Source organism: Heterobasidion irregulare (genome assembly GCF_000320585.1).
Source record: "Heterobasidion irregulare TC 32-1 unplaced genomic scaffold scaffold_02, whole genome shotgun sequence".
Classification (NCBI taxonomy): domain Eukaryota; kingdom Fungi; phylum Basidiomycota; class Agaricomycetes; order Russulales; family Bondarzewiaceae; genus Heterobasidion; species Heterobasidion irregulare.
The window spans coordinates 1,209,706-1,222,588 of NW_009258198.1; the positions used below are offsets into that span (position 1 = coordinate 1,209,706).

General features: G+C 56.1%; 8 protein-coding genes across 8 annotated transcripts; 5 read left to right on the plus strand and 3 right to left on the minus strand.

Moving 5' to 3' along the window:
• Positions 1–664: 664 nt before the first annotated feature.
• On the plus strand, positions 665–1,930 carry HETIRDRAFT_42859 (uncharacterized protein; the record flags this gene model as incomplete). Its single annotated transcript, XM_009543465.1, has 4 exons — positions 665–827; positions 983–1,157; positions 1,215–1,497; positions 1,553–1,930. 4 exons carry the CDS (start codon positions 665–667, stop codon positions 1,928–1,930), a joined length of 999 nt encoding a protein of 332 aa, XP_009541760.1.
• Positions 1,931–2,440: 510 nt separating this feature from the next.
• Positions 2,441–3,794, plus strand: HETIRDRAFT_432216 (uncharacterized protein; the record flags this gene model as incomplete). The annotated part of the gene is made up of 5 exons (XM_009544042.1): positions 2,441–2,827; positions 2,908–3,108; positions 3,211–3,325; positions 3,394–3,674; positions 3,746–3,794. Coding segments are annotated over 5 exons (1,032 nt in total), but the record flags the coding sequence as incomplete, so codon positions are not given.
• Positions 3,795–4,726: 932 nt separating this feature from the next.
• On the minus strand, positions 4,727–7,130 carry HETIRDRAFT_145993 (Non-catalytic module family EXPN protein). The gene is made up of 5 exons (XM_009544043.1): positions 7,100–7,130; positions 5,980–7,037; positions 5,900–5,920; positions 5,754–5,837; positions 4,727–5,691 (listed from the first exon to the last, which is right to left on the minus strand). The coding sequence occupies exons 2-5, from the start codon at positions 6,187–6,189 to the stop codon at positions 5,185–5,187; spliced, it is 822 nt and encodes a 273-aa protein (XP_009542338.1). The 5' UTR covers positions 6,190–7,037; positions 7,100–7,130; the 3' UTR covers positions 4,727–5,184.
• Positions 6,288–7,131, plus strand: HETIRDRAFT_470495 (uncharacterized protein). Its single transcript, XM_009544044.1, has 2 exons — positions 6,288–7,037; positions 7,100–7,131. Exon 1 carries the CDS (start codon positions 6,293–6,295, stop codon positions 6,749–6,751), a length of 459 nt encoding a protein of 152 aa, XP_009542339.1. The 5' UTR covers positions 6,288–6,292; the 3' UTR covers positions 6,752–7,037; positions 7,100–7,131.
• On the plus strand, positions 6,793–7,020 carry HETIRDRAFT_414501 (uncharacterized protein; the record flags this gene model as incomplete). Its single annotated transcript, XM_009544045.1, has 1 exon — positions 6,793–7,020. The coding sequence occupies one exon, from the start codon at positions 6,793–6,795 to the stop codon at positions 7,018–7,020; it is 228 nt and encodes a 75-aa protein (XP_009542340.1).
• Positions 7,132–8,726: 1,595 nt separating the features above from the next.
• On the plus strand, positions 8,727–9,166 carry HETIRDRAFT_100862 (uncharacterized protein; the record flags this gene model as incomplete). The annotated part of the gene is made up of 2 exons (XM_009544046.1): positions 8,727–8,839; positions 8,896–9,166. 2 exons carry the CDS (start codon positions 8,727–8,729, stop codon positions 9,164–9,166), a joined length of 384 nt encoding a protein of 127 aa, XP_009542341.1.
• A 993-nt stretch (positions 9,167–10,159) lies between these two features.
• On the minus strand, positions 10,160–10,570 carry HETIRDRAFT_100861 (uncharacterized protein; the record flags this gene model as incomplete). The annotated part of the gene is made up of 1 exon (XM_009544047.1): positions 10,160–10,570. One exon carries the CDS (start codon positions 10,568–10,570, stop codon positions 10,160–10,162), a length of 411 nt encoding a protein of 136 aa, XP_009542342.1.
• Positions 10,571–10,661: 91 nt separating this feature from the next.
• Positions 10,662–12,844, minus strand: HETIRDRAFT_60903 (uncharacterized protein; the record flags this gene model as incomplete). Its single annotated transcript, XM_009543563.1, has 8 exons — positions 10,662–11,219; positions 11,275–11,704; positions 11,778–11,808; positions 11,864–12,036; positions 12,092–12,213; positions 12,398–12,624; positions 12,683–12,697; positions 12,754–12,844. The coding sequence occupies 8 exons, from the start codon at positions 12,839–12,841 to the stop codon at positions 10,986–10,988; spliced, it is 1,320 nt and encodes a 439-aa protein (XP_009541858.1). The 3' UTR covers positions 10,662–10,985.
• Between the last annotated feature and the right edge of the window lie 39 nt (positions 12,845–12,883).

Consider the following 12,883-nt stretch of genomic DNA (forward strand, 5'->3'; position numbering starts at 1 on the left):
AATGTGGATCCTTTTTCAGTGCATGCTGACCTTGAAATCATACATGGAAAACGATGAGGAAACAGGTGGACGTTACACACGATGCACCGGGATGGGTGAACAGTACGATCTTTGGGATACGATCGGAGTCACATCATGTTTCAGACACATAAAACCCACTTGATAACCCAGAAAGGAATTCGAAGGCGTAGTACGAAAAACAAAAAGGAAACCTCTCCCTCTCGTTCCAAGGGAATGACAAGGGAGCATCCTGAGAAAAAATGGAAGCATAAAACCAACCGCAAGTAGAGGAGCGCTGGAGCTTCGAGCATCTTCATATGTCATCAGCATCCTAGCGAAAACACACTTGACGTAGATATTTCGAGCCCTGCCTGTACGAGCGCGTCGCTTCTGAAACCGAGACAGTGCGGATGGTAGCCGTATTCGAACTGTATCTGCGTCGCGTTATCCGCACATAACGCTCACTCTATGGATCATTTCTGAAGTGTCGATAGTGACCTCGGAAAACATTCCGATGACGTGGATAAGTCACTCAACAGTACAAATGTCCGTAGGCCCTCGGAGGGTCACGTTCCTACCAGTCCGATGGAGTATTTAACCCGGTTGGATCGAAGACATCTATCAGCAGTTCAGCACCGACACTCACACTCATACTCACATCGACATGGCCACCAGGATTGACTTGCCTGACACCCTTGCCAACTGGAGATGGCCCCGCCGTCTCAATCCTCACTACCCTGCAGTCAAGAAAGAGGCTGCAGAATGGGTAGCGAGCTTTGGCGCCTTCACTCCGAAGGCTCAACATGCTTTCGATCTCTGCGACTTCAGTCAGTAACACAATCAGCTAGTCATGCGTCTCCTCACTGACCTAGCAACGACACAGATCTTCTGGCAGCGTTGGCGTACCCAGCAGCAAGCAGGGGTAAGCTTCTGGCGGGAATAAAGCCGTTGATGAGCCGATCATAACTTTGATATTGAACAGATCATCTACGCACCGGCTGCGACCTCATGAACTTGTACCTGGTTTTTGACGAATACTCGGACGTCGAGGACGCTGCCGGAGTCCAGAGGCAAGCTGATAGCATCATGGACGCCCTGAGAAACCCCCACAAGCCCCGCCCCGCTGGTGAATGGGTGGGTGGTGAGATCTTCAGACAGTGAGCTCCCATCTGCGTCAAGCGTCAGGGCCATGCCGGCTAACAGATAGCGGTCAGGTTTTGGGAGCGCGCGATCAAGACTGCGAGCCCTCAGTCCCAGAAGCGCTTCATCAATGCGTTTGGCTTCTACACCCAAGCGATGGTTCAGCAGGCCGCAGATAGGTCACACTCATACATTCGCGACATCGATAGCTACCTGGAAGTGCGGCGCGAAACGGTGGCCGCTAAGCCCGCATTCGCGCTGCTCGAACTTGGCATGGACTTGCCGGACGAGATCATTAGCCATCCAATCATCCAAGACCTGTCCATTTGGGCCATAGACATGCTATCTTTGTCGAATGTAAGGCCATTTTGCCGTCTTGTGAGATCCGACTGGTGTACTCAATTTATCCCAGGACATCGTGTCGTACAATCTCGAGCAAGCGCGCGGAGATGACGAGCATAACATCGTCACGATTGTGATGAATCAGCTCAAGACCGACGTTGTAGGAGCGATGCAATGGGTGAAAGACTACCACGAGGAACTAGAGCGCAAGTTCAACGAGAACTTCGTCAAAGTTCCGCAGTGGGGAGAGCCAATCGACTCGCAGGTTGCTCGATACCTGGACGGGGTAGGGAATTGGGTGCGGGGACACGACCAGTGGGGTTACGAGAGCGAGAGATATTTCGGCACCAAGGGGCTGGAGATCATAAAGACGCGGTGTGTCACATTAATGCCCAAGATCCATGCTGAGAGCATGGGCCCTCAGATCGTCGATGTGTCAATGTTGTAGAATATAGTAGGATGGGAGAGTGTCCTAGACGCCTGTTGATCCCCTAGTTGGTAGAGAAATACCAGCAGATTTATGTAAATCATAATCTGTATCACTCGATGAACAGAAAATATCTGATGTGATTGCGGTACTTGATGGTATTTGACGTAGTTCGACGAACAGGCCGCTGTACGATTAAAAGAGACTTTAGCAGAAAGCTTCCCCAGCTCCAGGGGCCATACCGTCGCTGTGTTCTCGGGCTTGAAGACAACAACGGTGCAGGCCATTGTGCGACCGATCATCGATCAGAAGCTGCGAACATCAGCAGGAAGAAAACTCGTTGTGTCGAGATGCGGAACATGATGCATTCGAAGTGAGTAGCGCTGTGTAGCCACTGGGACCAAACAAGGAGTACACAAAAGCAGGCCTATGAGGTCGGTGGAGGCCAGTGCGCTCCGCCCCCTCGCCCCCCCACAGTTCCTCATAATACGGCGGCCGTCCATTCCACCCCGCCTCTCCTAGGTCCCCGTCATGGGCAATAGTGCCTCATCGTCTGGGCGAGCCGTACAGGACGAGACTGTCGATCTCGGTTTCCTCTACCCGCAGGGAGTGTACTCCGGGTCCAGAGACTGGAACGAGACCGTTGTCGGCCAACTGATCTGTGACCGCAAGCTTGCTCCCTTTTACCGACCACTTGAAGATTACGACCCCTCCTGGGATGAGGACCAGATACTCGCTGCACGAAAAGAACCTCCTGCGGCCGATTCTAGCCACTCCGAGACACCAGCACGCAACGATGTGCCCTCGGCCTCGTCCAAACTGGGACATAACAAGCGGCCTAGCACTGCGAGAGAGGTCCCGCGCTATGTTGAGGCTGCGATATACAGAAATGCCGTCGAATGTCCCATATGTTTCCTCGTACGCTCTTTCTTCCTGACTCGCCCCATATCCATGATGTCACATGACCCTGATCTGTCGCTCGTTACTTCGGTTTCCAGTATTATCCACCGAATATCAATCACTCGCGATGTTGTGATCAGGCTATCTGCACCGAGTGCTTTGTGCAGATCAAGCGCTCCGAACCAACCGTGACCCACCTCGTCTCAGACCCCGCGTGCTGCCCATATTGTGTACAGGAGCATTTTGGAGTGGTATACACGCCCCCTCCATGGCGTACCGGTATAGGGAGTGAGGGATCGGTCAGTTCATGCACAATGATTCCCAATATCGTGCTTCTGACTCGGCGATCTTTCCTGACTCTCCTTCGCGACTCCCCGTCAATTCTCTCTTATACTTGATAGACTTCCCCAATGTGGCCTGACTCTCAGCATTCGTTTGAGTCTGTTACGCCTGACTTGGGGAAGCAGAAACGTCGTAAGAGCTTTGGGCATGATAGCGCAGAAGTCGTCACAACAGGTATGTTGTATCCCTCCTGTCTGACCCACAAGGTATCCGACGTGAACCCTGCCTCCGATCTTTTTCAGATCAAATTCGTCCTGATTGGGAAACCAAGTTGGCCGCCGTACGCGCTGCCGCAGCCCGGCGCGCTAACCGCAGGATCATCATGAGGCAAGTCGGTGACCGGTTAATTCCTGTTGGTATAACCAGCGGTCGCATACACCCCCTGCCGCCAGAGGCTGGTGCTTCGGGAGAGGGTGGTGAGGGCAATGGCGGAGGTCGGCGGTCAAGAAGGCGGCAACAGCAACAGCAGGAATTGAATAGTCTGCTCGGCCATATGGGGCTAGGTGGACAGGATTTGGAAGAGGTGCGTCAATTTTCATCATCGCACACGATGATCGAGGGGAGGTGAGTTGCTCATGATATTGCGTTGTTCAGCTTATGGTCATGGAGGCGATGCGGCTTTCGTTACTTGAGCACGAGGAGCAGCAGCGCAGGCAGCAACGCGAGGCAGCTAACAGTGGAGAGGGTAGCAATGCGCCTGCGCCTGTGCCTGCGCCTGCTGAAGACGCTAGTGCTGCAACTAACGGAGCATCGCCATCTTCGTCTCTTTCTGCAACTCCTACGACCGGCCCCTCGTCTACTTCAAATCCGCCTTCCCCTGATCAAGTATCTCCCTCTGCACCCTCTTCCCCGATCACTGCCTCCCCGACCATTATAACCTCCTCACCCCCACAGAGCCATGTCGACCCTCCTACTATTGCAAGCCAACAAACCGTCTCTTATGATGCAAATAACGCTATAGGGAGCAGCTCGGATGCAGATTGGCGTCGCCGCGAGCACTTGCCCCCTCTCCCGCCTCTTGCACCCCTCATCCCTGATAACGCATCTCCTGTGAGCATGCGTTCCGTTGAGCATACCCACGAAGAAACTCTGGCGGACCGGAAGGGCGCCGGCAGCGTCAGCGTGAGTGCGAACGAGACTTCTGGTAATATAGATCCGTTCGAGGACCCGACTCCGGAGGTGCCGAGCGGAAGCGCTTAGGGATGCTGCTATGGGTGCGGAACGGAGAGGGTGCCCAAAGTCCATGATTTCGGACTCTACTGGCGTACTTGCAGGTGTATTGTATACTCGTCGTGGTTGTTATCGTCAGGCGAGTCAAGGCCATGATTGGACTGTGTAGGCGGATAGGAACTTGTAGATCGTGGGTGGTGATGCGTCGAGCCGTGTCTCTAATGAATGGGCGGGATGGAATTATTGTTTCTTTCATCCTTGTTGTGTTGGCTCGCAAACACTGCTATCTCTACTACTTTTCGAGTAGCACCCAACTTAACATCCCACCCCACCCTCTTTTTCAACCAGCTTCCCTCCACCTCTTCTTTTCCTTTGTAGTTTCTCGCTTTACTGTTGTCTTTGAATGTCTGTTCACGGCTCTTTCTCCTCCATGCTCGCATATGTGCCATGTCCATATCATGCCTTGTAACCTACACTACTCTAGAATTCAATCGCGAGAGCGGAGCTGGCTCTTTCCACGCGCAAACACAGGTCGTATGCAGTCTTCTACCGTGAACAAGACGAGACTGCTGACTACAATCGAGACTGAGGCATTTGACAGGACCCAAACTGTTTGCGATTAATGCAGCATGTACACTATTGAATGATGCGTTTCTATGAGGGGTATGCACTGTGCAATCCGGACGATCGCGCCCTGCAGCGTGGGGCACAGAGGGCCAAATTGGAGCGAAGTTGAATACGCGGGAAGAAAAGAGATGAAAGGACGTGGGCGAAACAAGGGTAGTTGTGCTAATAGTGAATCCGTCAGGCGTGTATCGAGGACCGTCATAACGAGCGTATTTGCTGAGCGAGAGAGGGGCCGATCAGAGAGCGGCGGCGTCGTCGAGCATGATGCCGAGCTGGATGAGCGCGAGGTTGAACTGGTATATGTTGCCCTCGTCGACGCCGGCGATCGGGCCAGCAGTCGCGACACTCGCGTCGGTGATAGACGCGGTGGTGGGCACGACACTCGTCGCCATCGTCGTCGTCGGGGGAGGTGCACTGGACGTGGTCGGCGGTGCGCTGGACGTGGTAGGCGTCGTGCTCGTGCTCGTAGTATGAGGCGCGCTGCTCGTTGTCGGCTCGGGCGGGGGCTGTGTGGTGGTTGTGTGGGGTTTCTTGGACGTCGTCGTCGTAGGCGGGGGAGGCGTGTAGGTCGTCGTAGGCGGGGCGGGCTTGGGCGCTTCGGAGGTCGTGGGTTCGGGTGCAGGCGAAGGCGCGGGTGCGGATCCGAACTCCCAAGAGCCGTAGATCACGCCTGCATCCTCGGAAGCGAAGAAATCAAAAAGACCTTCGGAGAAGTCAAGACCGCCGTAAGGGCAACCGGGGCACTATGGGGAAGGAGATCAACATGGGTTCCCATTTAGGGCTTGAGCGGGGCCAAGAGACCGACCTCGTCGACGATTTGAGCCTGGGTTGTCTTGCCATTCGCAGTGATGGTTATCATGTCAAAGCAATGACCACCACCGGCGTATTGCTGAAAATGCGAAAAAGACGTTCAACGATGATCGGAAATACATCTCGAGGAAAATCACTGACAGCCGAGTTGAGCGCAACGATCTGAGCGACACCATGTAAGCGAGCGCTCACTTCTTTGAAACGAAATCATATGCACTCACGTAGTCACCCGGAGCGTTTGTCTTACCACATGCACCAAGCCCATCCTCGTAGAATGTAAACCGCGCGTTCTCAAACCGCTTGCCCAAATGATGCTCGGGACCCAGGCGTTTGCGAGCGTGATAATTCTTGACGTCGTGCGAACCTGCTGCGACAGGGGGCCAAGACGTGGCCAGGGAGAGCACGACAGCGAGACCAGTGAATGGACGCATGGTGACAGCAAAGGAAGGGTGATTGACGGGGGAATGGACTGAGCGACGGAGGGAAACGGTAAGGACAGAAGGAAGTGTGTAAGGAGCGTCAGCGCTGGGCGCGATGGGGACGAGCGGAGACAACCTGAATGGCTGGACCAGAACAACAAGAGAACGGCACAAATTTCTGGGGTACGCTGACCACCCTCGCCTGCCCCCTCGTGCTCCAGCCCAACCCCCGCTTTACGTAACCGACGCCGTCTCCACCGTCCCGCGCTGCCATCACACACTACTGACGGTTCCGCGATGCGCCCATATGTCGTGGGGTCGTTTGCACAATATCGACGTTATTCGCGCTAGCGGGACCCGACTCGGAGGAATACGGACCAGAACATACATGCCATTCGACGACGTCGGCTTCTTGCTACACAGCAAGATGTCCATCTGCCCATCGTATCAGATTGCACTCTGGGGCATCGGATCTCGAGGAGAGGGCGACAGGAAACACACCTACCTGTCCAAGGCCAAGGGGGACAAAGAGTGCAAGACGCGGAACCAGCCTCATTGGACGCCTCGAGGATGAAACCGGCGTGGACCCCTCACACGAGGTAGGCTGTAGGGCTGATGGCATCACCGCCTACCACAATTATCGACCAGAAAAGACCACTCAGCTGTGCTGCTAGTCTATGTCGACAATCATCAGCCATCCGGCTGTGCTATTATAACAATCGCGAGGTTCGATTCACGAAGACTCACGTATCCATGGCGCTCACACGGTCTCAAGAATGGATACATACCATGCACGTCGCCCGTGGACTTCGAGATCTTGATATTCATGAGCGCAGCGCTTGATCACAAGTGACATGAACGTGTGTACAAGGCTTGTCTTTCAAATTTTGACATGTCTCATCAAGAGCTTTTGTCGTCGTAGGTGGGTTGCCACCTACGCCCACTACGATGGATGGAGGCGTTGAAGATATGAATGATGGAGCACTCCACATCGCCATGATACGACGCGAAAGCCTTTCAATTTTGTAAGCCTAACGACACATACGAGGATCCTAGATGCCGCGGGTCCCGCACTCCCGCATCTACGACGTCAGCAGCTGACGGACCTCATATCGGAGTCACAGTGCATGATGGACAGAAGAGCAGGATAGGTGGGATGTCGACGTCGGCCTCCCCTTCCCACTCCACTAGCGGCGCCTTGCCATGGCAACACCTGCGGGGCACTGCGACATCCATGGAAGACAAGCTGGCATGGCAGAAGACCGGAAGAACACACAATAGAGTTATGTGGAGAACCCCCGTGATAGTCACTCGCGTCGATTCGAATGGTACACCCACCGAAATATCGAGAAGAAGCCTCTGGTGCTGCGCACCGCAATAGTATCAGACTAATGAATTCAATCGCGAAGCTGATTGAGTCGGACAGGCGACGAGGGTGCGTCGTCGGCTGTCTAGTATTCTTCCTGGGATCAGGCTGATTAGCGGCTGGCTACACCGGTATAGTAGCAGAAGATGTCGCCGAATATCGTTGGAGTCTCATAAGGCGGAACATTTTGGGGGCTTGTACCGCAAGGCCACCGTAAACCAGATACGTCAATTGTTCTACATAAGAACACGTCGTCAATCATATGTACGCCTACCAAGCGCTTACTTACTCACTTTGGCCACAGTAGCCGCTTGTAATCAAAGATTCTTTCATTTTATAAGATACCGAAGCAGCGGTCACTAGATCTTACTATAATGAAGCGTCCTAGAAGGCCTCAAAGTTCACATGAGGAGAAACGCTGGTCGAGGATTGGTCGCGAACGCACCTCTACGCCTTCGGGGAAGCATTGAAGAAGTTCATGACAACAGAACTCGCATAGAACTCGCATAGAACGCACCCCGAATCCAATCGTGATGATCCTGGGCCCGCCAATTTAATCGACGCGTGACATCGGTCGAGAGATCTACGCTGGTCGAAGGCGCGCAGCGGCTTCTGTGCGCACCCAAGAACGGAGCGAGAGTCCAGGAAGCCGACGCTAAACCGGTTTGGGGTAACCCAATACAGCGCCAGACCCGACGGCCATGAGCGAACGTGAACTTGAACGCAGGTAACGCGCAGCACGGTCGACGCCCATGTAAAACATGAGGTCGGTTTAGAGCGACGCGTTTGGTTTGGCACTGGTGCGCGGCGAAAGAGGGGCCAGCCAGGGTCAGCTGCGGCGCGTCTAAAATGTCGGAAGTGAGGGATGTACGTGTACGTGTACGCAGCCAATCGGTCAAGACGCACCTGCGACGTGGCCGGCGAACATACCCACACTAGTTCAGATTAGCCTACTAGCATAGTATCCGCGTCTCGCAGCGGACGACGTCTCCGAAACACGGCTGCCAGGATGAAGAGCGTCGTCGCGTACGAAACGGTCGACTCAGTAAATCTTAGTGCTCACCTTTCCTATTGAGAAGGCAAGCGAGGGCTAGCACGTATCAGTACTTAGAAGGACCGTCGAAGCCCACACATAAGTAGCAGCACTTCTAGGCCAGCTCGGGAGGGCGCTGAACCCGGCGGCATGGCAGAGAACCCGACAGCCTACTACAATCGCCAAAATCTCCGAAGTGCCGTACACCGAGCAGCCCCGAGCCCACATCCCCAGTCAAGAAATTACATGGAAGCTCCTCCACAGTGCGAGACAGTGCAGGATCCTCCGCGCCTGTAGTATGTCGCACGCCTGTCCTCAGACGATCGAAGCGCTTCGTCAACCCACCACACGCCGATTTGGGGGCGACACAGGACGAGTGTGAAGCGAGGCGAGGACGTCGGGTTCTGGACGTCGTAAGATCTCGCGAACGGGCCGTCGAAAAAGCGAGAGCGATCGTGGCTTCTCTGCAGTTGTCCGCTCTCTCTATCTACCAGGGAGAGCCGTCTTCGATCGCGTCGGGCTTCGCCAAGACGCCCTCGACGGCATCCAAAAAGCCAAGCCAAGCCAGACGTCGGTCGTCCGCCAGTTAATTCGAGTCGAGTCGAGTCGAGTGGAAGCTTCGAAAACGGATTCTGCCAGACTCTAGCCATCTCCCCGACTATTCTGCGGGCGCCCATACCGCGCCCTCGCGCGTTCGGTCCTGCCACGCCGTCCATGCCTTGCCTAATCCTGATCTATCCTGATTCCTCGTGTCGTCTCGCCGTCCTGCGGCACCAGGCGGCACCTCAGATCACGGCGTCGTCGATAATCGGGGCTGCCAAGTCCAAGTGTGTCCAGATCTACGACCCTCCGACCTTGCCGAGCGCCCACAGGTCTCAGTGCGCGCGGAGCGGCAGGCCGCATGAAAAACAAAAGCGAAAGCGAAAAACAAAAAGCAGAACTCAAAATCAAGATCTGCTCCGTGGGCGCTTCGGCGCTTAACAGGCGATCGTGCACATGCCGCGCCGCGCCGCCGCGGTACCGTCTGGTACCGCCAGCGCCTGCTAACGAACTCAATAACTTACTAATCGCAGCTAGCAGCTGCTAAGCCGCCAGTAGCACGCAAAGCTGCTTGCCATTAGCGCGTGTCCCACCGCGTGTCCACCTAAAAATGACGCACCTTGCCGCTGCGCTGTTCGATGTCTGTGAAACATGCGCATTGCGGATCGATCAACGTGGACTCGGACAGTCAGGCGAAACAAAAAAAAATGGGGAAGCAAGTAGCAGCAATGGAACAAGCTGGAACAAGACTGTCGTTTCGGATCCTCGCGCGCGGCCGCTCGAGCACTCCGAATATAATAACGTGCATGCGTGCCCGTGGCCCCGAATCCCGATCGCGTGTGGAAGCTGGAAGGCTCGAAAAAAGAAAAAAAAGGCGCCCGAAAACAAATGCCTGCCGCGCCAATGCCGTGCCGCGCCGCGAGCGACGAGTTGGATATTGATTAAATTGATTATCGAGGGTGTCCGAGAGCGGAAGAACACCAGCTTCCTCGTTCCAGTAGCAAGGGGCAAGCAGAGAGAGACTTAGAGAGAGACGCTAATAATCAGTAAACGGACCCGTCGCGATCGACTGGCAACTCTCTGCCAGTACTCCGCCACTTCTCCGCCTTCCGTCGCGGAAACTTGCGCACGGCGCCCGCGCCATCCCGCGCCATCCCACCACTCCAGTATCCCACCCCACCCCAGCCGACCGTCGGTCCCGAGCAACACCCGCTGAGCTGACCCCAATAGCTGTCCTCGATAACGCCCGAGCCGACGCAAATTCGCGATCGGTCGGCTGGCTGAACACGCTGAACCAAGCTGAACCAAGCTGGGCCGGCTGCGCCAGCTGCGCCAGCCAGCGCTGGGCGCGACCCAATCGGCACCGCACCGCACCGCACCGCACCGCGCGCGGGCGAGGCCCGGCGATCCATCTTTGCGGGGAAATCGCACAGAAGGACAGGAGACCCGCGCATGTGCGCGATCCGCCCGGCTTTCGTTCAGCACCCGCACCCACCAGTCTGGGTGTGCGAAGCGGATGGACATGGTCAAGAGGCCTGTTTGCTTGTTCGAAATCATTAATATATCGAGGCGAGACGTAAAAGGCCAGGACGTCGTCGGCGTGGAGAGGCGCCGTTCGTTCAACTATTATGTAGCATGTTATGTGTGTATGTACCGGCGGTGCATCAGATATCGCATGCGCGAAGCACGAAAAGGTTAAAAAAAGATAGAGCAGTCCAGCCGTCCGCCCCGCCGAATCAAATCGAGAAAGAGCCGCACCCGAGCCCAGCGCCGTCGCACGCTCATGATCGGCGATGACTCGCTCGCTTGGACGACCGACCGCCCCGTCCGTCTTCACCGCCCGACCCGCCACTTGCACAGGCTCAGCGCTCAGCTCCTGGACCTGCTGCGGCTCCTCTCGCGGGGCACGACGTCGAACCCGCTCTGGCCGAGGTCCGCGGGCAGCGCCGCGGTCTCGTCGAGCGCCTCCCGGCGCTCTTCCTCAGTCTCGGGGGCGAGCAGGGCTTCGGTGACGGTCTCGTCCGAGTCCGAGGGGGCGCGCGCGGTTGCGGGCGCAGGGCGCCAGAGGAAGCGCGGGGGATTGACGAGGTTGTTGAACAGGAACTGATAGCGCACGCGTCAACGATGATTTTGAGCGGGCGAAAGATGAAAAACTCACGGTTCCGTACACCAGGAGCCCGAAGCCGAGGACTTGCACGAGGGAGATGGGCCATACGAGCACTTCCCATCCCAGGCCGAGGCTCACGATCCAGATGGCGAGCGTGCGACAGGTGTCTGTCAGGCTGCGCGCGGTCGCGCTGACGTGCCGTGTCACGCTCAGCCCGAAGAAGTTGAACAGCGAGATGCTGACGGCGATCACGAGGCCGGAGTAAAGCACAGAGGGAGTGTCGACGAGCTGGTGCCATCCCCGGGGAAGGTCGAACCACGGCGCAGCAGGGGAATCGGCGGGGATGGTGATGAGGGGGAGAATCGGAAGGAGGAGGAAGATGGAGAGCGTGCCGAAGAGACCCTCGTACCCAACGGCCAGGAGAGGTGGGACGGCATACCTGGAGAGAATCTTCTCTTCGACGACGAATTGAGTTGCAGTGCTATATTCATGGGAGGCGCCATTAAGACCTGCTGATAGATGGCGGTAACCGTGTGTACTGGATGGGGACTTACAAGATCTGGGCGAATAGAATGAAGAAGACGCCTGGAGACGGAGTTCAGTCGCGAGGCTCTGCGGATGATGCTGACGCGAGAGTTACCTATCAGAACTCTGGTTGCCTCTGGCTGTTCGATCGGCTCTGCAACCGGGCCGTCACTCGGGGCGGTGGCGTTCAGAAGCGAGGTCACGGTCTCGTGAAGGGAGTCCTTAATGAGGGAGCCGCTGAAGCCGACGAGCGAGACGCCGGCCATAACGGTAATGAGAGAAATCCATCTAGACCGATTCTGTGAGCAGGATTCACTCGCGGGGTGGCAGGGAGGATGCGCACTGGTAGAGCCACAGGCGGCGATGGAGAAAGAGGACGGAGAGGATGCCGACGAAGAGCACGAGAGCTCCACGGGTCATCTGGTAGATGGATACAGGAGTGTAAAGGAGACCGATGTTCATCAACTGGAGGTGAGATCACGTTGCGACGTAAGTGACGGTGTTTCGGATCGCGATCAACAGGTATGGAGATAAAAGAAGATGGGAATAGATTGAACGTGCGGAGAGTGAGAGCGAAGTCTAATTTTGGCGTGCAGTACCGAACGCGACATAGTGTATGACGAAGGAGGAGAAGAGGAAAGGGACGGACCGTGGTGCCGGTGAGGTCGCAGAAGGCTGGAAGCCATAAGAGGAGGATACGCCAACCGGAAAGCTGCGGGGGCGGAAGCTTGGAGAAGGAGCCTGCCAGCTCAGGCTCGGAGGGTTGATCTGTCGGTGGCGTTGGAATGATGCTATCTTGGGGATCTGCATCAGGGGGTAGACGGACGGAGGAAGAGCGGCGAGATGCGATCCAGGCGTAGAGCACGGGGAGGAAACCTGAATGCTCTGTGAGTGGGAGAGGGCGGTGAGGACAGCGAGCCGGGATGGGACATACAGAGCATCTCTCCGACTGGGACGGGGAGGGAGGTGAGCTGAGAAGGGGAGGGGACGGGAAAGGGGACGGACGGAACATTTGTAGGGTCTGCCAGACGGGCTGCTCGTAGAGGACGTGATGCCTGGAGATTGGATCGTCGCAGTTCTCGACACATTGCATGTCCTGGAAGGAGGGTGAGCCGGCGGGGACAGGAACGAGAGG

What these genes read in the sequence shown, in the direction of transcription:
- HETIRDRAFT_145993 (XM_009544043.1), bottom strand. Translation starts at nt 6,189, where the DNA reads ATGCGTCCATTCACTGGTCTCGCTGTCGTGCTCTCCCTGGCCACGTCT. An exon ending in TCGTTGCGCTCAACTCGGCT is followed by an intron (nt 5,838 to 5,899) that starts GTCAGTGATTTT and finishes TCGCATTTTCAG; the next exon opens with CAATACGCCGGTGGTGGTCA. An exon ending in AGGCTCAAATCGTCGACGAG is followed by an intron (nt 5,692 to 5,753) that starts GTCGGTCTCTTG and finishes CCTTCCCCATAG; the next exon opens with TGCCCCGGTTGCCCTTACGG.
- HETIRDRAFT_470495 (XM_009544044.1), top strand. Translation starts at nt 6,293, where the DNA reads ATGGGGACGAGCGGAGACAACCTGAATGGCTGGACCAGAACAACAAGA.